The sequence below is a fragment of the Rhipicephalus microplus genome, chromosome 9, assembly GCF_043290135.1.
Source record: "Rhipicephalus microplus isolate Deutch F79 chromosome 9, USDA_Rmic, whole genome shotgun sequence".
Classification (NCBI taxonomy): domain Eukaryota; kingdom Metazoa; phylum Arthropoda; class Arachnida; order Ixodida; family Ixodidae; genus Rhipicephalus; species Rhipicephalus microplus.
In genome coordinates this window covers 133,726,856-133,753,509 of record NC_134708.1, presented here as the reverse complement: position 1 = coordinate 133,753,509, position 26,654 = coordinate 133,726,856, and the positions used below count along the sequence as shown (strand labels likewise).

The following is a 26,654-nucleotide window of genomic DNA, read 5'->3' as shown; positions in this document are numbered from 1 at the left end:
CTATGCATTTATAGGCACTTGCAGGAATTTTGGCACAAACCTTCAGAGATAGCATTTATTTAGAGGCACAATAAAAAAACACTATAGAGGGCCTCCTTAAGCTCTAATTTGTGCTTATATATAAAAGGGGCATGCTAAAAACGCATGAAACAAAATAGGCATTTTCCTATGATCCAGTACCTAGTGATTGCAAGGTGTTGCTTTGTTATTTTCACAAAAAAAGAAATGTGGAGGGTGTGAGTGCCAACTTAGTTACGGGGGTGCCCTCTAGGCTAGAGTAGAAAAAGGGTGAGCTTGAAATGAACGGGCAATTCTGCTGGGGACATGCAGCATGTGTCTTGAATCCACACTCCTTGGGCTTTAGCCTGCATCCTCAACTGCCTCGGCTCGAACCCGCCCGCCGCACTTGTGTGGAAAAATTTCATAGCCCGAAAACGGTAGCATCAGCTCATTTTTCACGAAAAGAACATCAGACCACTGTTAACAGGCAATCAGTGCTTAAAGAAGCGACAGTAGGAAGCTTGAAGAGATGAATTCTTTTACTTCCATGTTTCCATCTAATCCATTGGAATGCCAGCAGAGTCTTGGGTAACAGTGAGCCGCTTTGCAGCTCCTCGCACAAAACAAAAAATGCTCCTGGCGTGTGACATGCCTTTCTCTCATCAATTCCTCCTCGCCTCCCCGATGATGCGCAGAATGTGCAGAAAAAGGTTGATGATGTCCAGGTACAGCTCGATGGTCGCCAGAATGTACTCTTCGGGAGAGACCCGATGCATCAACATGTGCGTGTCGAAGATGATGAAAAAGGAGAAGAGCACTGCTCCACCAAGTGAGAGCACAAACTCGAGGTGACTGGAGGTCAGGAAAAACTGCAACATACTTCCCAGCAGCAATACCATCAGGAACGCATACAGTCTGCAGGTAAGAGCAACGACAAACAATTATCGACCGGCAGCACACACAACAAGCGCAGAAGCTACACAAACATTGTGGATGAGACTGTGAAAAGTCCTGTTCAACAGAATTTTAGTTTGGCTCAGCAGGCTGTAAGTAATGTGTACCACTTTTAAAATAACTCCCAATAAGCCTCACCTAGGACTGTAACACATAAAGCTACTGCTTATTGAATATGACCCAAATATCATAACATTGACACCAATTATGTAGCTGTAACTTATATCACTAGATGGACTGCATCACAAACCGGCAAGCCATTACTCCCATTAAGACCAGTTCGTAAGGACTGCAGTCATTTCTTAATCTTATCAGAAGTGCAACCCCCCCCCCCCCCCCAAGAGAAAAGACGCCCTAGCATTCTAAGTACACCCAAATATCTTATTTCAAAACACTGAATGGGGTAGACTTTACACTGTAGGCAAGAGGACAAAAAAAAGCATATATTTGGTTCACATTGATAAAAACTATGCCTTCAATTGAGTACTTACACAAATATAACGAGCACCCGACTTCAATGGTTTAACATAAGCATGCTTGTGAATACACTGCCACTACGTTTTAGCTATTAAATTGTAGCACACCCCTATGATGACAAGGAGAAAGAAAAAAAATACAATCCCAATTCTCTTCAAAAACTTGGATAATTAATTATTCTAGAACGTAACTATTCTGTCAGCCTTATTTATTGACTCTCACATCCCTTCAAAATAAGCATTAATCACATTGTCATGGGGTTGTGACGTCGACAAAGGAAGCAGACAGTAGGTTCAAGATCAAACTGTTTATTTGGCCAAACTTGTGGCCAGTGAGCAGAAAGCCAGATTACAACGATACACACACACTGGCACTGATGGCAGCGCACAGAGCGTCGGCCATCGATAAACTCACTAACAGTGAAACGCATAGGCATTTATACATGTGCCGTTGAATATTCTAGCAATACTGCTAATGGCCACACAAGTTCTAGAACAAACTGCAATGTTAGCATTGTGCATGTAATCACATCGGAAGGTTCCAAGATTACATCAATTGTTCTTTGTCAATCGGCGCAGCTTGCTCAAGGCAGCGCTTACAGTGGAGCGGGGCAATAACAAAAGTTGAAGGAATGTGGCAATATGCTGTTACCTTGACAAAGTCAACACACATATGGTGAGCTGCTTGACGAAGTGTGCAAGCTTTGATCCGAGGTCTGGATGTTTTCCTATATTTGGCCCACAGCAACTTTTCCTGATTGAAGTGCAGCTGAAGATCTCTCTACATGCTATTCACGGTTTCAAGCATACAAAAAAGACACAACACAGCTACAGTCGACTCCCGTTAATACGAAGTTCACGAGAACCGCAAAAAACTTCGAATTAAACGAACTTCGAATTAAGCAAAAGGCACTAAAAACGGCACTTTTATTATATTTAAAAGCGCGACAGTTTTGAGAAAAAATAGTCTGTCATCTTCTTCTGCTTGCCGAATCTGGCTGCGGCTAGCAAGTTTTGTAAGGAATACACGTGTCGAAGTGCTTCTTCGGCGTTGTGTTCTCCAACAAAAAACCGCTGCGCAAGAGCAAGACCCGCAGCTACATCGGCAGCCCTCGGTGGTGGCTCATTTCCGATGTCGTCGTCATCATCGTCATTTTCAGGAATGCAGTCATGGGGCCGAACCATCTGCACGATTTCGCTGTCCGTTAGTGGACCGCATGTTTCGACGTTGCTGTCCACAGCGACATACTCGTCAAAACGGACGTCACCGAGAGCGGCGCGAAAGCTACCGTCGTCGAGCTCATTTGTTTGCACTTCCACTGGCGCACAAGGAGAAGCATCCCCCGAGTTTTCCATGAAACCACAGGCCCGGAAACAATTGGCGATGGTTTCTTCTTTCACGCCGGTCCAAGCTCGCGCTAGCATGTTGATGGCACTAAGCAAACTCACCTCGTATTGCGACGAGTTGTCCATGCACAAAAGCATGCGCTCGACGAGATGCTGCCTATACAATACCTTCACATTTTTTATTATTCCCTGGTCCATGGGCTGCAACACGGACGTCGTGTTTGCAGGCAGGTACACAAGACGGATGGCACTCAAGGCAGATACGTTCATGTGGGCACTACATTGGTCCACAAGGAACAACACCTTACGGCTTGATTGCGCGAACATGCGGTCGAGTTTGGTGATCCAGTCCTTAAATATATCGGATGTCATCCACGCCTTTCTGTTCGAGGCATAATTCACAGGAAGCGTCTTCACGCCTTTAAAGCACCTAGACTTGGCAGCCTTCCTGATCACAAGCAGGCGACACCGTTCTGTGCCAGTCATAATCGCCGCGACTAGCACTGACACTCTCTCTTTGCTTCTTTTGCCTCCAGAACAGTCGTCGTCTTTAAATGTCAGGGTCTTGTCCGGTAGCAGCCGATAAAAAAGCGCAGTCTCATCTGCATTAAAAATGTCTGCCGGCTGGTATTCTTCGAGGTACTCCCGAAGCTTGCCCGCTTTTCATGTCAGGCATGTTTCCTCATCGACTGACGCCTTCTCCCCACACACGCTTTTAAAAATCAAGTTGTGGCGATGTTTGAAACGCGTAAGCCACCCATCCGAAGCAGCGAAGTCGTTGATGCCCAACATTTCAGCAAGCGATGATGCTTTTGCCGTGACGACTTCACCACTGAGAGGAAGTTTGTTGTTTCGTGCCTCTCTGATCCAAATCAGCAGTGCTTCCTCCAACTCGGGGTAAGCGCCGGTGCGCATCCGCTTCCGCGATGTCTTGAATTTTTCACTTTCAAACGCATCCAATATTGAGTGCTTATTCTTTATGAAAGTCGACAGCGTGTTAGGCTTAATGCCGTACTTTCTTGCAATGTCTTGTTTGGCGGTGCCTCCCTGGTCAACTTCCTTCAAGACTTCGACTTTCGTCGCTAGGTCTAGCATTCGGTAAGGGCCACGAGTTGCCATTATCAAACGTATGTCACCACCACAACACTCAAAATCAGAAGCGCGGAAACACATGTGGAATCAACCCAGCGCGCGGCTGACGCGGTGACACACTCGAGTCTCAACAAAAGTCAACTAAAGAGTCAGTCGACGCCGCCGATGCGATTCCCCAGCGTTAAAAAGATTGCCGCTTCAAGATCTGTGGCGCTGCGGACAGTAGTGATGGCGAAGACACCAGCACGGTCCGGCAGATGTTTTGGCATATGAAAAGTTCCCCATTTTACTGTAAAATTACGGTCGCGACGAGACTGTCGATTGAAAAAACTTCTAATTAACCAATATTATGGGTTTTTAACTTCGAATTATCAAGCATTTTTTTCTATACGATTGCATGCAAAACTGATGGGACCACTTGCTCATTTCTAATTAACCGAAACTTCCAATTAAGCGACTTCGAATTACCGGGAGCCGACTGTATATTCAAGTGTGCAAAATAAACTTCCTTTGTCGTGCACTTACATAACGAAAATGGCACATTACAGTTTAGACTTCACTGGGAACAGACACGACACACACAGGTCGTACACATACCAATGTGAACCAACTGCAAAATATTGCCACGTTCCTTCCTAAGTTGTGTTACCTCACCGTTGCTAAGTCAATAACTTTCAGCGTAAACTTTGCCTACAGTGCTAAAAAAGCTTCAGGACTGTAGTGGATCATTTTGTTAATACTATGTGCACTTTGCGAACATTACAGATTATTCTGGAACCTACATGGCCGCTAGCGATGATGCTAGAATATTCGACGGCACGTGTATAAACGCCGACACGCTTTACCACTTGTCAACTGATCGATAGCCCACGCTCTGTTCGCCACTGTCAGTGCCAGTGTGTATTGCTGTAATCTGACTTTTCATTTACTGGCCACAGGTTCGGCCCAAATAAGTAGTTCCATCTTCTACCAACAGTTTGCTCCCTTTAATCACGTAACCCCGTGAGAGTATGCTCAGCCAACATTGCGTTGTGACAGCAATGACAACGCATCTCTAACCCTTCTGACAGTGACCCTTCAGACAGGAGTGCTAGCACCACACAGTCGGTTTCGATTTCTTACTCAATTCCAGTGTACAGGCAATTTTTTTTTGAACTCGTAGTCACTTCCGTCTGGCTTTCTTTTTTTCTTACTCCAGCCATACTTGCCTCTCTGTTCACTGAGATGAGATGGTCCCATTAAAAGACCCCTAAAATATGTTTAGGTCCTATAGGAGCCCCAAGCTCTTGTGTTCTTCCATTCGCCAGCTGGGGAAATGAACAATGCGGGGCGATTACAAAAAGATGCAATCAATTGGTGGTCCCAGTAGTAAATCCCCCGCTTTTTTTGCTTTCTGACAAATCCAGCACCCCCTCCCTTTCAGCTGAGAATGAGGAAGATATTGGCTTTATCCAGTGGCCTTTCTTTTTTACATATGTCACTCCATCCCTCTGCATCTCAGTGTACGTCGTGTCAAAAAAGCGCATAAGGTGGCACATTTTTTCCTATCTTTCTTTTTGCTTCCTCTTGTTCGCTTCAATGTTCAATTGAGACTGCAATGTTTGTTGCAGAGAATCACCAGCGTGGTCAGTCACTACAAATGTTTGCCTTAACAGATAGCGGACACCAGGAGAAAAGAAAGGAGAAAAATATTCAATTCAATTTATTTTATTCAACATCTGTCAGATGTCTGGTGCACGTGAGCTACATCACATCGATTGGCCCCTTAAACTGGCAGGTTCCAGTTTAGTTTTGATGTTTTTTCATAAAAGTATGTCAAAGATGTCTACATTTGAATACAACATTGCATTACACAACTACAAAGTGAGTAAGTTTGCTTTTCACACATCAAAAAAGAAAGAAGTTGGCAGGATGACACACCTTCTGTACACTTGAAGGTGAAAGACTTTGCAAAGACATAATAGGTTGCAGTGAGATAGACATGCATTAAATTATCTTAATATTACCTACCTCTGGGTTCACTTTAACATTGACACCTTTTCAAAATTAACCTTTAACTAATTAAGATTAATCAATACACATAATTAGGTATAGCATCTAATTATTCCGGACATCATTAATTACATCTTATATATTGATGCGCAGCTTTTCTGGCAATAGCATGGGCATCCTACAGCCACTGAGAATTTTTCGCTTCAGCATGTCGATGCCGGGTTTCTGTAGATTGCTGCGAACTGTCGAGCACGAAGGACACCTCCACGCATAACATACAAGGCATCCGCCTTAATAGATCATTCAAAGACTTACCCTGCCCCCCACGTTGAGAAGTCCCGTTTGCTCTGGAAGGTGTAGAGCGTGAGACCGCCGGTGACCCCCAGCGTGAGCAGGAAAGCCTGCAGCACTGCCATCTGGTCGTAGAAGGACACTGCAAGGAGACAGTACGATCTATAAATAGAGCTCGGTAAAAACGTCTAACGAGACGCTCCGTTTGCCACTATCAGTGCCAGCGTGTATCGCTCTAATCCGACGTCAGTTTACCGGCCGCAGGTTTGGCCCAAATAATCTTCTACCAACAGTTTGCTTCCTTTGTTCATGTCATGGCCTCGTGACAATATAGCAAAGTGATTGCAATATAGCAATGCTGTTGCGATTTTTTGATCACTACTTGGTTGTCTCCGTGCAACCGCACTTTATTCTGTTGGGCAAAGACTTCCATGGCTCAGCATTTTTGCTCTGCATTGAGGTGCATTAATTCATTGTTTGCATTGTTTTCTGCAGCATGGCAGAGAATGAGTGGAACGACTTTCCCTAAAACATACTTTCTCATCCAAATCTTGACTTGTTTTCTCCTACCATACAAAACTTTACGTAATAACACCGTGAATAAATTTTGTATATACAGTCAATCCCAGGTATATTCAGCTCTGTTATATCGAATTATTCGCTACTTTGAACAGCTGATACATCCCCTTCAATTGTGCATGCAAAAGTATGAAACTGTTGGACACATATACAAGTATTGAACTCTCGCCAAACGTAATATCCAATATATCTAACACTATGGCGGGCCAAAGCCCAGACAGTGCATTTATTGAGACAAATACTGCTCATTTTTCAGCCATATTCTCACAATTTGATGCGTGACCGCATGCAGATGGTGAAAATATGGTCTAGTTCATTGGTTGCACACTGTCTGCAAGTGCATCGGCAAGCGACACATTATCTCTTGTAGGTTGTAATGCTTGGACACACTGTTTCCAAAAAAGCCGAATGCCGAGGGCACCGAAATCTCATGGATGCAAAGTTCCTCAGCTGCCTTGTCGCAATGCGCTCATTCCCTTCTTTGTTCGCTGACGCATGATAGCTCGCGAGCTCAAAAAGCATGGCCCTCAAGATCTGTAAATGGCAACATATTTTTGACATTTTTGGTTATAAGATACACATCTCAGAGGCTACGCTTTTTCTTGCTTTTTGCTTGCTTCTACAAAGCCTCCAGTGTCATCCGCATCACCAATGTGGGGGGTTCATGGTCATTTCGTTACTTCTTTGTGGACAGCGTTGTTATTTTCGGCTTGAATACATCAGTAGGTTTCGCTTTATTACACTTGAATTTTCCATCAGGAGTTAAATTGAACATTGCATCAATCGTAGCGATAAAAATATTGACTGGAGCTTGGAACAGCCTGAATCAAGGCACCATCGTGCTTGGTTTCCTCGTGGGCTTTTGGTGACATGTGAAGACTTAAGTGTGCATCATCTTAGCTGACAACAATATACAGTCCTCAGTGAATTTCGCTATTTATAACCACTTCGAGGCACCACTTCGGACAGGAGTACATCGGTGCCGATGACGACATCGCTGTTTCTGACAGCATCAATGTTGATATCGTGGCCGACGTTGCTGGTGCCATGGAAGTGGACCCGTGCGGTTATGAAGATGCTGACGCCGCCGTTGAAAACATTTCAATGCTTGATTAATGAGGATGACTTGAACATGATGGCACACAAAAGCAAGGCAAGTCTACAGACTATCTTCACTCAAAATAAAGTGCAGTAGCTTGCAAAAGAAGCTGTCACCTTTTCTTAAGCATACTGTGAGCAAATCTTCATGTTAACGCTTGTTATGGTTTCTAAAAGCCATTTTCAGAATTGCAATGCATTAATATAGGCCTGAAACATGCATATTTCTTATATTGTATATCAAGCTACAATAAAACCTCATTAATTCGAACTCTGTTATTTTGAAATCTTGCTGAATTCAAAATATTTATGTGGTCCCATATTTTACTATGTAAGTTTGACCAGTTAACTTGAAGTGACAATAAGCACCAGTTCGGTTAATTCAAAAACTTTGTGTGCCATGTGCCAATTCCCGATCCCAAATTTATTTTGCTGCAAGTCCACAAGAACGACGGCGATTAAGAGCCACAAGGCAATGCAATGTACCGATACTAAGGTGTGGCAGTTAAAACACCCCAGCCCCGATATTTCCAGCACCAAAAAGAAAAGAGAGATAAGAAAAAAAACTGCCTCATGGTCAACCGAAACTTGCACCTGCAAAAATGTACTTCACAGCAACATAGCAGTGGCGAGTGGGCAGCTGATTGCGTGTTTCTCGCTACATCGCACGTCATGGTTTACTCTTTCTGGGATTGTAAACAAATTTAATAAAGAACAGTTTGGCACAATTTGCAATCGGTGCAAACCTCTGATTGATTGTTGCTCCAGCGATTTGCACACTTACACAGCTGGTGGAGTTCTTGCCTGCAAAGCCTTTTTTGAAAGTTTCAATGATCGTGTTCTCCGGCCAAAACATATAGCGAATTCTTCATTTTACGCATGAATGGGCGAATGGTCGCATTATGACGTGCTAACGCAGCGAGATGCAGGCGACATGCTGCCTGCGTGTTACCATTGTGTTGCACTGAAGAACGCCTTTTTTGCACAGGCGTGCATTTCAGTTGATCACGACAGTTTTTTTTTTTTTTTGTTCGTTTACAACCGTGAGGCCGGTAATTCCTCCATGTTTGCAGCAAAATTAATACCAGGTATTGTGAGAAAACATAACCCTTGGAGCCGAAACCTAGCAGGCACAGCAAATGATGAGCCCTGATTATTTAGAATAATTGCAAATTCCTTGCATCCTGCTTTTTATATGTTCTATTCTGTCTTGTAAAACTTGCTTAATTTGACGATTTCTTGCAGCCCCAGTAACTTTGCATTGATGAGGGTTGACTGCATTTTGCGATCCCCTTCAAGTTCGATATATCAGGGATGGACTGCATATATTTTTTTGTACTTTGTTTGCCCAATGTTTCTGATAATGCTTACACTTGCATTCAGCTGTACAGTAAAACACCTTTATAAGAGACGTGCTCTGGGCAGCAATTCTTGTCTTTTATAAGAGATGTCTTTTATAGGCAAGATACCTCATATGCATTTTTTTATAAACCTGTATTTTACTGTAGGCACATTGATGTCTCTTATGTCAGTGTCTCTTATAAAGGGTTCGACTGTACTGCCTAGCTTTAAGTCTTCATATCTCTTTATTATTTTGATGTTACCATATATACTCACATAATCCTCGCACTCATATAATTTTCGCGCCCCCACATTGCCCAACGAAAGTATGACTTTTCTTCAATGAGTAATTATCTTGCGCCCTAAAATTACAGCAGTAACGCCATCTGCTCATTTCAACCACAGGTTACGATAGCACACGACAGCGTGGTACCATCTCTTAAGCATCATGCATGTTATCAATGCATGAAGCCCCAATCCAAGCTAAGTCAAAGTGGCAAGTGCACATTGAGGCATGTATTGTACGTTGTGTCAGTTCTGTGCTTACTGCATGAGGCAATACAGGAGCTACATGGTGTGGGAATCGAGGCTAGCCCGCCACCTTTGCGCGAGCTTTTCCGCCTATTTCTGCCGTTCTCATGTCTTAACATGACTCCTCTCCTCCGCTGTCTGCCGCGCTGGGAGGGCGAGGAGTAATGTCTAACTTCTCTCACCCGGTAGCAAATGTCGATTTTGGCGCCGCGCGCGAGGCCTCTCGAGAGGTTTCGTGCACGTGCATCGGGAGTGAGTCATTTCTCCAAGACAGCTTACGGTGAGCATGCATTTCCTTTTCCGTCCGTCGACTCCCGTTGTTTGGGGCTCGTCGGACTTCACTGACTATGCCTTGCACCCGAGGCGAACGCTCACCTTTTGTTGCCCCTTTGCATACGCTCGGCTGAAGGGGGGTACGGTGTCCTAGTGCGTGGCCAAGCTACACCGACCCGTATCTCTACGAAGCCAACGCAAGCGCCTTTGCCCTCGCTCTAGCAAACGCACCATTTCATTGATATTTCTAGGATCAAGAGGGTCAAGGTCGAAGTACCAGACTTCCAGAACTCTGCCAAAGCATCAGTGGGGTGGCTCTGAAAAGAGCCGATAAAAAAATATGCATGCAGCATACAGCGGGTGCCGTCAGGGCAGCCGGTGTTAGAGCTGCAGTGGCTTAATACTAACTTAATAATGGCGGCTTTCTTCTCCATCGCTAACCGACAGTACTGTTTTCTGGGCTTCGTTGCCATCGACGAGAACGACGAAGGCGGAGTGGGGGCCATCGCAGGCAAGCGAAATCCTCACGATGTGAACAAAGGAGTTTGCTGACGAGCGTCGAAGCACCTAGGCTTAGCGTCGCAGAGCTCACTTCACACGATCGCACAACCACGCAATAGGCTAGCCAAACACCATGTGGGCTGCGTAAACAAAACAGCGCGACGGCAGGCGACGGTGCCTCGGGTATTCCGGAGGTGGCGCTGGTAAACATTCAAGATGGCCAGTGTGGCCAGACCAAATCAGTGTGTGACGGTTAGTTCTAGTTCAAAGTGGTGAAAGGCTTCGTGAAAGCGCTGCGCGGGAAGCCAGAGTGGCACGCACGAGCACAAGCGCTAAAGCGAAAGGACCTTTATTGGCGCCAAAAAATTTCCGGGTGGATAGTTTCGATTATCAGCCAAGCACCTTTGCACGATAAACGCAGCCAGTGTTAGGAATCTCGAAGGCCGTGTGTGTTTCTCCGCTAACGATCAACGAGTCCAAGCAACAGATGCCGCCACAGTAGACCGGCGCGCTCATTTATGCGATCCTAATCGTGTGTGATGCAGTTGTGGTGGTTTCCACTGGAGGTCAGTGGTGGTTTCCGACCTTCCGTCGCGTCAAAAAGTCTGGAAAATTGGACTCCGGGGGGTTCGAGCGTCCAAAATTTCAGACTTTCTTATACATTGATTCTATGGGGCTCGTGGCGGTGCCGCGAAGATGTCTGAAAAATCGGCAGTTGACTGTATAGGTAATTGAGACACACGAGCGAGCATGGCCGAAGCAAGTGTTCTCGGGCACCTCCTCATTGCTGCTTAGAACGGCAACCATTCTGAAATCGCTGTCCTGCAAACAGTTCATTGAAGCAGAATGATTCACGATGTCGCGAATTGTGGCGATTCCAAGCTCCACAGTGTCATATTCAAGCCTAGTCGACACTGTACGGCTACAGCGGCAATGTAGGTAACCGGGCATAACTGAATGTGCGCCAAGCGAACGAAATTTTTGCGGAGCAGCTGAGCCTCATGTCACTCTTTTCTGCGGAGAAGTGGTTAGCTGTGGAGCAATATGGAGGTGACCGCGAGAAAGCCCTCCTTGCACTAAAGAGGATGGGCTTGCCGGCCATTTTAAATGGGAGATGACTGATGATATAAATCAATAAAAGTGATAGCTATTCATCCCTCTTTTGTGTTCTAGGTCGCAAATCCCCGGGAGTCAATAGCTACTCATTGACGTAAAAATCTTGACATTACTAAATTTCATGTCAGCACTCCTTTAACGCTGGTGAAGTATAAGATAGCCAATGAGTTTGGGAAAAAAAAACTAAAATATTCGCGCTCACTGCATCTCGATTCACTGATCTTGTGTCCTACATTCACATATATGTGCAGATTCATATATGTGCAAATGTCTGGAACGATGGAGCGCCATGTTTAGAAAAGGATGAATGACATCTAGAGCCCAAAATGAGCTACATGTCATTGGCGTGTGCAGTGCCAATGAAATGATGCACCTGTCTGGCAGTTTCCGTCCTTGTTTATGGCCTTGATAATGTTAACTGCTTTGGTCCTCAGAAGCACTAACTGTATAGCACCGAAACAAAATAGTGCAATCGGCCCAACTGGCACCTTTTATGCTATGAACTACTACTCAGTTCGTAGTGCCATTTCATACCAAAAACAGCTTGTTTCTTTTCTTCTTCTTTTTTTTTTTTGCTCTAAAACGTTCTAATGCTTTCACTTTTTCGTTACCACTCCTATTCAAATCGTTCACCGGTGATCAACGATTCTGCATCATCGATTATGGCTTCATAAATTTGTTTCTCGTGCACACAACACTTTCTAGCAGATAGTCCAGCCACTCCACTTTCAGAATAAATTTGAATTTGCCCGTTTCGGCAACATGGTGATTTTTGACAGACCTTTGCGCGAATCCATGTGGGCGTATTGTTGGTAAAGTACACTAGACTAGCGAACTTGACAGAAGTGTGTGCCCCTCGTGAATATACTACAGTAACATTGAAGTTCTGTAATGAAAAGAACCTTAGCAAGCCACACATCGGAATAAAGTGTCAGCTTCGCAATTTGACTGTCTTGAGCAGCAACAATTGCCCGAAATTCATGCCAGCTATACAACAGAGAGCTATTCTTAGGAGTCAGGAAAAATTTGTTCTACAAAAAATAGTTAAGAAGGTCTGCCTTGTGTTTAAAGTGTCGAGGTGACCTTCTCTGACAGTTTTCAGCAGTTTTGGTTTTGCTTGCATTGTTATATTAAACACAGGTTTGCATAAAGTGTCAATAGTCGCTCCTATGACGTCGTCGTAACGCACGCATGGGTGCGCACCAGCGCTGCAAAACACATGCGTTGCTTGAAATTGTTTTTCAACCCCACCTGAATTGAGTAAGGACGAAGATGACAGCACCTCAGCTTCAAGTTTTATTGCCACAATGTTTTGTGTCAGCCTGACACATCTGCATGCGTTCATGGGTTTGTTTTGTTTACATCCTCAAGTTGCCGCCACCACGACAAGTGCATAGAGTTTCTGACCTTTGTGCACAATTTTATAGCTATTCTGCTCACGTGCGTGGTCCGCACTTCGTAGGAGCGCGGTGTGTTGGCGTTGGCTGCAGAGGTTCTCCTATCCTATTGGCAAGAAGGACCCCGGAGCACATCTTTGCCATAACTAAAGAGCAGTGCGAAAACTTTTAGAACTGCGCGCGACTTTGTCTTTTTTTATTACGACATGCGCAAATATCCAAAAACGTACGCTTGGATGTATACATTGGGATGCCAACCTATGCGGAGTAAGATGGTTCATGGAAAGAGGTGACGCTACATGAAATGGCAAGGTTGACTGGACATCTCATTTATAGAGGGATTATTCACACAATCTATATTGGCACACCTTGGAGACTCTCGTAGTAAGACAACAAAAGTTTACTGAGAAAAGTGTGCGAGTACAATTGTGTTGCACGAAAAACCATGCAATGCTTCACCACATAGCGCGAGCAACGAAGCAGCACCCGGGTTCTGATTTTTTTTTTTTTTGTCTATACGAAGAGAAATATTTTGTACAACATTTATCATCTTTTATACTTTTCCTGGGCTATTTATCTACAAAATGTATATTCTGAATTTTTTTTGTTCTGAATATTTTTACACATATAGTGTTTTTATTGAACTGTTTACGAATTGTCTTTGTTTTGAATATTTTTACACATATGGTGTTTTTATTGAGCTGTTTACCAGCTGGCAACCACGAATTCTACACTTTTCACATTTTTATTCATCCTAAAATATTTTTGCTGCTCTACAACATATATTGCTTAAAAAGAGCATTTCATTGTGCAATGTATGGTATGCTACAATGCGTCCTGGAGTACTTTTCAAATTAGAAAAAATGATCTTCCCGATACTTAGGAAAAACAACCATTTTAGTGAGGTAACGAAAGAGTTAAACAGCCGAAGCTGTTGTTGCATCGGAGGTGATAACCAAGGATAACAAATGCAATGAAAGGAACGTCGATGGTGCTGCGCATTCTCAAAAGTGATGCATTTATGACTGTAGCTATCACTCATGTCGTTGCAAGCGCGATGCTCCATCGCTCTAGACACTAGAGTTTACCACTGTACAGCGGTGAGCACTGTTAGGGTGAACATGCGAGCGCATGGCCGTGCTCCGTGCAGCACCAGTGTGCTGGCGCAGGCGCGCATCAAAGCGTAGCGACGCATGCGCACATGGACACGCGGGAGCTAATTTATGTCGTCGGCTACATCGCTTGAGCGCCCCATTTCGTAGTAGTCAAGCCCCGGCCTCGCTTGTCTGTAGTCTGTAGCCAGAGAGGCACTCTCGTGTGCACCTGCGCGACTTCAATTACATGTGCTACCGCGCCGGCTGCACTGGTGCTCCGCAGAGTGCTGCCACGCTGAGCCACATTCACCGTAACAGTGCTCACTGCTGTACATTCATAGTGACCCCATTCCAAGAAAGCTTTACCTCGGCAAAATTGAATATATTTTAAGCTGAGCAGCAATAAAGATGAGCCTTACACAACTACTGCATCTCGCACTTTTTGAAGTTGTTCTACGCTGCATGCAGACAAATAATAATCGGCTTTCATCATTGTAAGGAAGCTACCTGGGTGTTTAGGCAGTCATACAAAGGTGTCCCAGGGTGAAATTTGAATTGTACTCCAGCCACGCTGGGCTCACGTGCACAAGATATGGAAGGGACCGAAATGTGTTTTGGGAATTAAATCACAGATTTCTGTCATGATCGATGGTACCTCTGCAATGTCTGCATTATTTCGTTATCAAACACAACAGGCAAGTTTTCCAAGGTTTTCTTGTCAGGAAAATGATTTAAAACTCACAAGTGAATCCTAAGATGAGAGTTTTTAGGAGCAAAGCTCCTTAAGCCAGGGTCGTGTGTCCGCGATGTATGTTGTAGTAGTAGTAGTAGTAGTAGTAGTAGTAGTAGTAGTAGTAGTAGTAGTAGTAGTAGTAGTAGTAGTAGGTAGCCACGTCCATGGCTGGACGAGAGGAGCGGTTCACGCGCACTCTATTGAATTGAGGAGGAAACCCGTGCATGTTAATTATAAATAAAAAGATAGTTGTTTCTGACGAAATAAGCTACAGAGACTAGTTACGATGACTTCATCTCCAATAAAATTTGCCTTGAATTTGATGCTTACTAAAAAAACTAGCAACAGAAGGATGCACTTTGAGCACTATCTGACGAGAAAAGGTTGCCACGTTAAAGTCGCTGGGCGTAACGTCCTTTGTTTTAGCAAGGTTTAGCATGGGTTGGGCCGCAGTGCCATGAACTAGCAGCGGTGAAAACTGGGAACTAGACACAAAGCGCAGGCTGTAAGAGAGTGCCCGCGTGCCACTCGTATAATCTGGTCGTGCCACCTTTCTATTAGTCCTTGAAATGTTCGCTGTATGGCGGTACTTCTATATGATGAATATACGACGAAAAGATGAGAGATGGCTGTACTTGGAGTGTTCACTAGATGGACAGACAAACGGACAGACAGACAGAAGGGCGAACGAACAAATGCACAGACGGACGCATGGACAAATGGACACACGGACAGACGCATGGAGAAAACGCAGGGACGGACGAAAGCGTGGACGGACTGACGAATGCTTCGCCCCACTCATCATCATGCACTCTGTGGATACGCTGTGATTTTTTCATGACATATGAACATTTAATTACTTTTTTTTTTATTAAATATAAGCCAACAGCAATTTTTCGAAATCAGCAACCGTGAATCTCTTAACACTTACCAACAACAGCAACAGTGAAAGCTTGCACAATGGTCTGAAAAGACAAAAGCAAAGATGCAGCATTTTTAAATTAAGAATATTTGCAGATGAAAAGTGCATCAAAATTAGAATCTTCAAAACTGTAAAGTGCAAGTACTATGCCACTGTGTGACTCAAAGCATATCAATTACTATAGGTATGATTCTACTAATCTTCTAAGTAATGATAAAGTGTTAATGCGACAGCTATAATGCATAGTGACACATACGCTCTAAAATAGGGCCTGTACATCTCTTACTGTTTTTAACTTTTCCCTGAAAAAATAATTATCATCACTGTAAGGTGCACTCTGTTATTAACTGTGCATTTGGCAGTTTCCTAAGGAACACCAGATGCAGTGCTATACATGATATTCTAAAGCGGGGGTCGGAAATCTACATGGCAGTAATATGCGGCTCCCCTCCTTCTTTCCCCTGCCACTTCCTATCTGAAGGCCGACATGGAAATTTTCACCTCAGATAGAGTTTCCGCTTGCAACCTTTCTTTGATTGCCACTTTGTGACATGCGCACTGAAAATAAACATTATTTTTAATTCAGTTTAAGTGTGCAAAATTACAAACTTGTCAAATTAAGGTGTGCATCAGGGAGTTCTACTTGTTTTGGAGTCACCAATTCTGCTTTCACCACCATCTTTGAAATCACATAATAGCCTCTGTGTGTTTATTTCACAAAATAATTGACAGCATGCATGGAAATAGTTTGCCACAGCCACAATTTCAATGTGCATCAAGCCAGTAACATAATCAATACAGCCTTAACTGCCTTAATGCTTGCACCCAAGCCTTCAATACAACTGTGCTGCCACAAGCGATCAGTAAGTGGAAGGCCATACTACTAGCATTCAAGATTCTGCCGGATTCATAAATTGTAGAAACTGCTAAATTACAGACTCCGTGCAGTATCTCCTATACATAAAATTGTGCCTGTAACCCTGCCAGACCATTTTTAAAAACACTATCGTTAATTTTTCATCATATATTAAACCAGTGTTATTTATTCTGCATTAAAAAAACCTTTGTGGTCTGTTGTCGGGCCTCTCACAACAATGCAGCACTACCACAGCAACTCGCAGTCGGGGCTGCTAAACCTGTTCTCTCGTGGTTGATTCACATGCGCCTTTTTTGCCTTGTGTATCATCTTCAAATGAGTAAGTATGACTACTATTACTTGAGCTCCGATTCTGTTGGTTTCAGACCAGAATGGACAACAGGTGGGTAAATGTTTCAGAGCACAAGGGTTCAACTACATTCCAGATAGATTAAATTACTGCGCAATGCCCAGTCGTGTAGCTCTTCCGATATATCTTTTCCGGAATACTGACCGCATTCTAGTTATGATACTACTGGAGAGCACGAGGAAGCACAGTACTGAGACGAAACTCACAAAGCCCATCAGGAGAAAGTAGTTTGTGGGCGTCTCCCGCCTCTTCACCATCAGGGCCAGGAGGAGTGCCATCGACAGGAGGAAGGCTCCCATCACCATCCAGTGGCTAGAAACAAGAGAGATGGGCTTTACTTATTCAAAAATTCCACACACACCAGTCATGAGGGGCTCTTGATTAAATTTTTGACCCCTTGCAGCTTCTCAGTGAGCACTGGATCACTGAGAATGTTTCGAATTTCCTGCGTCACAACACTAATGCATGCCGAGGTCAATGCCTATGCTGCAAGCTATAAAATGCAGGAAGTCGAGATAAAAATTTGAGCCACTTGTCCTTCCATCCCCCCCACCCTTCCCCCATAACTAAGACTTGTTTCTATAAGCAGTACCTTGTCAAAACAGTAAGACAACCTTACATATAGCTTAAAATCAGGTGCAGAAAGAGTTTTTATGATTGAGAATGGCAATTGTGTTCTGTCGTGATGGAATTTCATAAATGCTAGTTGTGAAAATGCAGTTAAACAACGCATCTGCACAGTGAAGTTAGAGTACTCTAATTCCTTAGCACTTTAACATTGTTTTGCAACATAGAACAACTAAGTCTGTTTTTGTTAAAGGGGTACTGACACAAAAACTTTGGCCTCTCGTTCTTCTGCTGCATTGTGTTGATGGGACCCTGTTAGATATAACACGACACATCGTTTGCTGTGGCACGTGACAGATAATTAATTGCAGGCCCCTTATTATCAACCAGTTTTGGTTTGAAAGAGCTCCAAAAACAAGAAGCCGCCAAGTGCAACTATCGCCACCTAGTGTGTGCAGCTTTCAACCACGTCAGCACACAGAACTGTGACACACATCCGCACAATCCGCATCAAGAATTACTTTCGAATAGGAAGTGAGACTGCAGAGTCGCCAAACGCAAAACTTTCAAGGCATGTGCCCTGGCCAAGCACTCATGACCAGCCGCCAAGAAGTATAGACTTCAGAAAAAACGCGGGAAAAGAAAAAATGACGGCTATGACGTCGTCATAACTTGTTTTATCAACTGCAGCATGGTAACGTGAGAGAAGTAGGGAGTCCCCAAAAGGTCCTCTTCGAGGGTGTCAATGCCACGACAGAATCGATGGCTCACACAAACTTCAAAATTATTTCAAATTCCTTTCAAGCTGTTTTCACTGTTAATACTTTACAGATGATATGTATACGAATGTCCACGAAAATTGACTCCGCAGGTTATCTCGGCCTCAAAATTTTGTGTTAGTACCCCTTTAACTTCGTTACATTAAAGGCACATTCATGCCAGCGTGGCCAAAGCGGGCAGGTGGTCATGGCAGAAGCAATGAAAACCTTGTAGAATATTACAATAGTGGGGAAAATACCTCAAAGCAAGCAAGATTCTTCACAAACGCTTTTCTTTCTTTGTTGCCAACTGAGTTCCCCACTTTATTAAAGCCGGAGTGCAAGGAAGAGCAGCAGCTGTCTCTCAAAATAAACATGTGCAAATGTTTTACGTAAACTGGTGTGGAGAAGAAAGGAAAAATAGACAACCACCCATTTGTGGCAAGAAGCCCCACAAAGAAAACTATACGAATTTCTCCGAAAGAAAAGCTTCTTAGTCGCCGAAAAATTCGTCCTGGCCACAGGTCAAACCCAGAACCAATGCCTTTTCGGGGCAGTCGCTCTACCATTTGAGCTAACTATAAAACAGCAACTAGCAGCGCAAGGGCGAATTCATCGACATCTCAAAGCACATAGACACAATTTTCCCTTTCTTAACCCTTCTGCCACCTTTGTCTGGTCTCCGTAAAACTCATTTGCATTACTTGCGTCCAAGTGTTTCATGTATACATGCTTCACAATGCAACGTGAAATATTGAAGTAATACACAATGCAACGTGAAATATTGAAGTAATAATGTGTGGCACAAGCGTACATTGCGATCCGGTGTCAGAACATGTGATTAACATAATGACTTCATAGTTTAAAGCCTGTCATCCGCTACAAAAGGGCCACACGTTATTGTGCCTATTAACTCAAGGCCACATAGTGGGTGCATAGGAAGTTCGCAAAGTTACCATGCACTAAGTGTTTTAAGTACGCAATAGGAACACGACACTAGGGACACGATATCGCTATCACATTCCACTCTTGAAGGCAAAGCCCAACAGCCTCCTCATTTTTCTTGCGTTATACTTATGAATCCACTAGTATGACTTTTCAAAAGTTTTAAAAGCATATAGAAAATATTGTCACGCAGCAAAGGACGACGCAGTTGTCTATAAGGAAAACAAGTTTATTGGAGCGAACCTGTGCTCCCCAAACAACTGAAAGAATACACAGGCGGCGAAGCAATGGCCGGCAAAACGACGGGCACGCTAGTGAGCGTCGGCGATCGAATGTCGCGGCATCGGCTGTGCGGGAATTTATATCCCTCGGCGCGAGGGTTTCTCGAATAGTCGAATTGTATCGAGAATGCCGTGATAGCGTTTGTTCGAAACGCTGTTCGCTCGGAACGCTCGAAGCGCTGTTCGATAGCGTTTGTTCGAAACGCTGTGATAGCGTTTGTTCGAAACGCTGTGAAAACAGTGATAGCACAGGCCGGCGCAGCCAGGCCGAAAAAACGAAACACAAATAAACAAACCCAATGCATGGTTCGCGGCAATATTGTTAATCAAGAATACAAATTCTTCGCTGGCACAAGTCACCATTAGAAGGCCTAGAAAATGCTGAAGACTAACCTTGCTCAGACACATTGCAGACAAGTGGATGCTTACATTATGGCAATGCACCGTGTCATTCAGCTTTTTCCATTCGTGAATTTTTTACCTCAAAACGCTTTACTGCTGTTCTTCAACCCCCGAATAACCTGATTTGAGTCCTCGCGACCTTTTCATTTTCTTGAAAGTGAAACATGTCCAAAAGGACTCCCTTTTGGAACTCTGGAGAGCAGTCAAGATAATGTGACTGACCTGTTAAATGCCATATCAGTTGACTTCCAGCACTGCTACAATAAAGGGTAACAACAACTGTGCTGGTGTGTATCTGCCCTAGGGAACTACACTGAAGAGAATGACATTGCTGTTTCAAAAAATGGAAGACTTTGGCTACTACAAACTCAGTCTCATTACTTTTGCAACATACCTCATATATAAACTGTAATATTGTTACAGTGAGTCTATTCCATTGCCAACTAGTAGCAGCAACAACACCAAAGAAGAGAGAAGAATGACGTGCACTACTGACGAACACTCGCCGTCCAGCTCTTATGAATAAACCTCTCCTATGAACCACATCACGGAGGTTTATTCGTAAGGACCGGTTTACTTGTAAGAGATTCTTCCCGCCGTACTTGTTGCTGCCGTGTTTCTTCGACTGGTTCCGCAGACCGCGCACGTACACATTCGGTGATGTTCCAGTTGTGAGCGGTTAATGTTTCCTGGTCTTGTTTGGATATGCCAGGATTTTGAGAACTGCCCTCTTGTGCGGCTAGAAGGACGTTGAAGAGGGGGGCACCACTAAGAAAAGTCTCTAGCTTTGGAGCCAGCCAAATAGTCACCCCTGAAGAAGGAACCGAATCTGTCCCAAATTGTAGAGTCAGTTTGCAGTTTCTAATTTTAACATAAAAAAAATTGGACTAAGATTGGCTCAAGAGCTTTTTTTATTCGTATGAGTTATAAAAGTGTGTTCCAAAGCCCAGATATGCAAATGGATAATTCTGCGGAGGCCTGCACAATGTTGCGCCATCTGGGAGCAGAAATACAAAACACCAGATTACCGCGGCACCATCTCTGCATGTGCTCATCGGAAGCGCTAACATTGGCTTGTCTTATGGTCAACAGCTGACATGACAAGCAGCAGACTCCCTCGGTTTTGACTAATGGCAAGTTTTTATTTTAGTACATGGGGCCTACGAGGAGTTTCAGAACACACATGATCGAAGATATATGGTGTGCGCCATCATCTAGAAACACAATAAACCAGATTCTTCTCTAGGTTACCGACTTTTCTTTCTCCCTAAAATTGCGGTCACAGGCTGCTATCAGTGCAGCATGGCGTAAGGGCTGACAAGTGTCTCTCCAAAGCACGGCAAACAGGTGATGTTTATGTGTACGTAAATACTGGAAAGCTTCTACTTCGGCTTTAGTGACCAGGCTTACTGGCTAGAGACTGGTAATTGAATGGTCACACATCATCATGAGAAACACTGTAGCGGAGTACTCGAGAAATAACTTTGTTGTCATGGACTGCTTTGTGCACAATGAAGGCACAAAACATTACCATTTTTCGCAGAGTGGCCTTACTGGAATGCAGCAATGCGGCCAGAAAAAGAATACGCGACACCGCAGAAGGTCACTGTAAGCCAGGCATCTCACACACAAACCTTTCGCTTCACAAGGAACGAAATGTTTGCTACACTACAAAATGGTTCTCCCATCGCTCACTTTGTCATTGCAATTATTAACACTATGTTCACGCATGCTGTAGAGACAGGACTGGTCTCGAAATTTTGTTTAATGAAGCACACTATACAGTTACCATGCATTGAATTATAAACACAGTATCAAATACCTATACTTGAAAATCAACATCCAGATTTTAATTGTCCTGGAACTCAGTATCAATACGTTTCTCGAACCCTGACTTGATATCACCTGTATAACTTGATATCACCTGTATAATTATTATGAACCTAAAAAGTATTTAGCATGGGCTGAGGATTCTAACAATTCTCACATAACAATTTTTCTTGTCCTTTAAAATGTCTTATACACACTTATTGATAGTTATTTATATTTTACATTTAACGTGGAGCACTATGAGCCCTTAATGGCTCAGAACCATAAAATTTAATGGCTTAAAAAGATTGTCCAATATGAACTATTGTCAATGCACAAAACAAAAACTGTGCAACTTATAATAAAACTAATTGCACATTTAAAATCAGCATAAAAGCCTGTGTACAGTGAAAATTTCATCACCGGTTGCTACAAATAAGCGCAACCTCTTTTTTTTTTTTTTTAGAATTGCACCTCCCATTAGGAAAGTACCTATACATGAGATATGGGAAATGCATTCTTTCAAATGGCAGCCTTGGGTGACATTTCGTTAATGCTGTCCTCTATACACCCCCTTCCCCCCCACGGTTCAGCCTCCTTCACTGCCCTAAACTTTGTGGGGCCAAATTTCATGAGTGCAACCCGCCAGTCAAGGTGAGATTGAGGCCACTGCTCTACAGCAAGTACGTACTCAACTGTATGGAGCAATAAAGCTATGTTGGCACAGTGCACCATGCCAGTCTTTTTTCACAAATTTTTTTTCACCTCAGACAATGCTGCCATAATCCAAAGCAAAATAGAAGCTTTTTGCAGTGAGATTTTAATGTTGTTTAGATTGGACACCAAGTAGCAGCTGCTGCCACATAAAATTAACAGTATGCTTTATGAAAAAGAAGGAACCTTGACATGCGGAAGGTTTTACTGTGCTCAACCAGCATGTAAACTGACTGAGTATTGCAAATGAGTTCATCAACTGCTTAATACATAATGTTTCTTTAAATAGGAGCTGAACCAAAGCAAAATTAAAAGCCCTGAACCTGAACACATTTTATTTTCAATTATGTGATAAGAACGATCTAAAATGCTACTGCCCCACAAGTATTTCATTCAGAACATTGATTTAATTCTATAATACTCTTTGTTAAGCAGCTCTCCATGTAGTGTAGGTGTTTACATAGAAATATGCTTTGGCTATGACTTACACAAAAAAACCCTTTATCTTAACTACTGAGCTTGTAATAAGGCTAGCACTCATTCACTTCACTGTTTCAAGCTTAAATACAAGGGCATAGGACGTGGACTTACTAGTGCAAACAGGAACCATTTTCCCGTGTTGAAAACGCTAATAGTTGCATACATTGAATATGTCCAGCTTTCCTTTATTCTCACGAATAAGAATAACAATAGCTGGGGTTTGATGCTCCAAAGCAATGATATGACTATGAGCAACGCTGTAGTGGAGGGCTCCAGAAATTTCAACCATCTCGTGGTATTCAACGTGCATTGAAATCGCATCGACACAAGCCCCTACTATTTTGCCTCCATCGAAATTAGTAGACTGCCGAAGCCAGGATCGAGCCTGTGACTTCTGGGTCAGCAGCCGCGCACCATAACCGCTGCCCAAGGTGGACTATTTTCTCACAAATAATATAAAACCTTAATTGAAGATCTATGCAGCCCCAAATACAGAGCCTTTGTGATCACTGTCCAAACACTTTAGAGACCCAATATGGTTTCTGCATGGAATGCATCATTACAAAAACACACAAAACAAATAATTAGGAGAGTGAGATAAATGCCATTGTAGTATTTCCATAAGTAGTGCACTGTTGTCAGACTGGTTAAAAGTAGGTGAAGTTGAGACATGTGCACACATTCTCTACATCAAGAGCTAGCTTCGTAAATGTGAGCAATAATACAACGTAACGGATCCTGCAAACTTTCGTGCCTATCTTCCATGTTATGTACCACTTCTGCCGAAAGCACTGAAGCTGTAAATGGAAGTTTACTAGCATCAGAGAGCCTCAACACTAATTGGCGGAGTCTTACATGCCAGCGATTATGAGGCATGCCACCACACAGGGCTAAACAAATTTCGACAAGTTCTCCAACATCGCACATCTCTCGCTAAAGATAGCATGCCTGCTCAGTATCACCCGCAATTAGTACGTGCACCGCCCCATATACGTAGATTCACTGATGTGATTCAACAGCTGCTCAGAGTTGCGTCTGTGTTCGTTTCACTTTTCATTGTCATAATTTTGTGTCACATCATTAAGCTACGCTCAATGACCTGATTGCTTGCGCGAATATCAGTTTAATTATGCAGGGCTGGTTAAAATCAAAACACGCCAGTACATTCGTAGAGTGCATGGTTTCGCAGTGGGCGAGCAATGCAATTTCGACGGGCAAAGGAAACAAGTGCACCTACTTCTGGCTTATGTAGAGCTTGACTGCTGGAGTAAACATTCCAAAGGCTGCTATCATCGTCGTAGCGAACAGTTGAATGCTGAGGATGCCGTAGACCTTTCGCAGGAAACCTGCGACAGCATTCAGAAACCAAAGAAAGCGCAGCCTCAGTTTCAGAATGATTCGAAAACCAAAGGATGTTCACGAAAGCTCGTGCCAGTCTTTCTAGAAACACACGGGCCGGAACGCGCGACAGCATAGAACAGAACCCGCTTTTTGCGCGTGAAACAGCACTTACCGAGTCGAACGTAGACGTTTGCTTTCGAGACGTTGTTATTATAGCAAAAATCGTCCAGAATCGACGACTGCCCTGCTCTGTCGTCCATACTGATTTTCACGTCAGCCATGGTCGAGGACTAGAAACACCGTTGGTTCTCGCCTGAGCGCAGGCGGCGCACTTGGAGATGCTTGTCACGAAACACGGCCGCAGTGCAGCAATACAGTCGAAGCGGTAGGCCTTTTGGTTCGACAAGGCGACAACGGCGAGAGCTCAGCGAAACAGCGCACGGCACACTAGTTCCTGCGACGGCAACCACCAACTATTGCTGTTACACGAAACCAAACGAAATGCAAGCTTGGCAAAAGAGAAACTCCACCCCTCTAGCTCAGCTCATTACTCCATACTGAAGAGGGCCGTTATAAGTCAAGACGCGTTAGATTCACTTTATTGCTAAAATTAGAGCATTAGAGTGACCTAGAGTACTCTAGCTAAAATCATAGCTTGTTTGCTGCGAAACTTTATAGCTTTTAAAATACTTGGGAAGTGTTTTGTTCATGAGAAGCAAATTATGCCCGCTCTCTGTCAGTCCATACCACTTCGTACATGTTGCCCTCATGTTTTTTTTTTTTTTTTTTTTTTTTAGAAAATGTTGTGGGCTTGCTTAGGTTCACCGGGGATAATAAACGGTAGAAGAAGCTTCGTCGGATGCAGCCGCACACACTTGAATTCGCTGACATTGAATGGTGGCAGTGTGGGAGCTGAGTTGGTGCAGTGAGCATAAAAGTTATCAGAGATTGCAATTCATCCTGCACTTCAAAATTTCAATGAACATGCGTAAATAGTTATATTATCTTCATTCTTATCATATTTCAATTCATGCTTTGCCACACTGCCTAGCTAATCTTACTTTTGTTCATCATGATTTTATAAAGGTGCAAATATGTCAAGTGAGACAGTCGAATTGCACGGTAGATGGGGACAAGCATTGTTAAGTCATGCAAATATCATCAAACCATCAACTAAATTTTATGCGCGTGACTAAGTAAGCCTTTCAGACTGCTCAACAGCAGCCAGTGCGGGAATTTTATCTTGGAGGTCATGAAATTTTTTAGCCACACTAGCATGGTGCAACTTCTAGCATGCGCTAACTTCATCTCTCCACGTGGCTAGAGCTTTCGCTTCGGCATAGCCTTCTACGTTTCCCTTGCCTGACGAATGAACGCGAAACACCCGTCATCTGTGGCGGCGCTACCTACGTAGGAATAAGGGTCTCTGCATTCGGCCTTTGAGATGAGCAATTTTAGCGTTTGCTAGTTTCAGAGGCTTTGCCTGTACTGAAGGGGTCGTTAGTTGATTGAGCGCAAAACGCTTGTCTTTTCTAACGGCGGCACTTACGTAGAGTTAATTTTATTTACGTTTACGCCTTTTTAAAACTTTTTACGTTATTTTGTTGCATATAAATTGCAAAAACGTAAAAATTTATTTGAAAACACTCCTACTTAAGTAGCGTCATCATCAAAGTTTTGATGACGGCTGCTTTTCAAGTGCCCGCCAATAATCCGGCAGGCAAGAGAAATCGAAGAGGCTACGGCTTCGGTGTTGTTTTTTTGCGCCTCTTGACGCATTTGCGCATAAGCAGCACGTAAACATGGCTGTCGGATACGCTCTCCGTGCCTTCCTCGTCGCCTTCTTCGTCGCTGTTAGCAGCGTGTCCACCGCCCAGGCATCGGGACTGGACACCGGAGACGCGCTCGCGCTCATTTTGGGCATCGTGATCACCATCTTCGGCACCTGTGCCTGCCTGGGAATCTACGCGAGAAAGCAGAACGGTCTGTAAGATAAGCCGCACCGCCCACCGTGTTACAGCGAAGGAAGCAGCAGTTGCGCCTTTACTCACGCAAGATGTTGCGACCGTTTTCTTCGAAAAACTGGTCGCCTCTGATGCACTCAACGATTGTTTGTTCTCTTCGGCGTGGAAAAACCACGACGGCACGTCAGCACTCCTTCGCACGAATTTGCATGCACCGCTGGATCGCCGAGCGTTGTTTATCTGCGGCTGTCCACCTCTAAGGCGTCATGTTTGCCCGTAGTGCGGTTCTTCTCGGCTGAATTGTTCCCGGTTACTGCCTGTTATTGAAGCATGCAATTTCTTAGTCCTCGCATGCCAAACTAGTCTTCGTGCTGTGACCAAGCAATAAATGTCGCTATGGTTAATGCGTTTCCAGTGTCTCGTGTGTTCG

The 26,654-nt window shown here is 43.8% G+C and overlaps 1 protein-coding gene across 1 annotated transcript; it reads right to left on the bottom strand.

Annotated features, from left to right (window-relative positions):
- Positions 1–521: 521 nt before the first annotated feature.
- LOC119163081 (protein lifeguard 4) lies at positions 522–24,778 on the bottom strand. Its single transcript, XM_037415015.2, has 6 exons — positions 24,433–24,778; positions 24,157–24,265; positions 17,170–17,275; positions 15,747–15,780; positions 6,177–6,294; positions 522–915 (listed from the first exon to the last, which is right to left on the bottom strand). The coding sequence occupies exons 1-6, from the start codon at positions 24,539–24,541 to the stop codon at positions 663–665; spliced, it is 729 nt and encodes a 242-aa protein (XP_037270912.1). The 5' UTR covers positions 24,542–24,778; the 3' UTR covers positions 522–662.
- Between the last annotated feature and the right edge of the window lie 1,876 nt (positions 24,779–26,654).

Bases quoted from the DNA above. Each gene is read 5' to 3' on its own strand.
- LOC119163081 (XM_037415015.2), bottom strand. From the start codon at position 24,541: ATGGCTGACGTGAAAATCAGTATGGACGACAGAGCAGGGCAGTCGTCG. The intron at 24,266-24,432 runs GTAAGTGCTGTT...ATGCTGTCGCAG, and splicing joins AAACGTCTACGTTCGACTCG to GTTTCCTGCGAAAGGTCTAC. The intron at 6,295-15,746 runs GTAAGTGTTAAG...GTCTCCTTGCAG, and splicing joins TTTCACTGTTGCTGTTGTTG to TGTCCTTCTACGACCAGATG.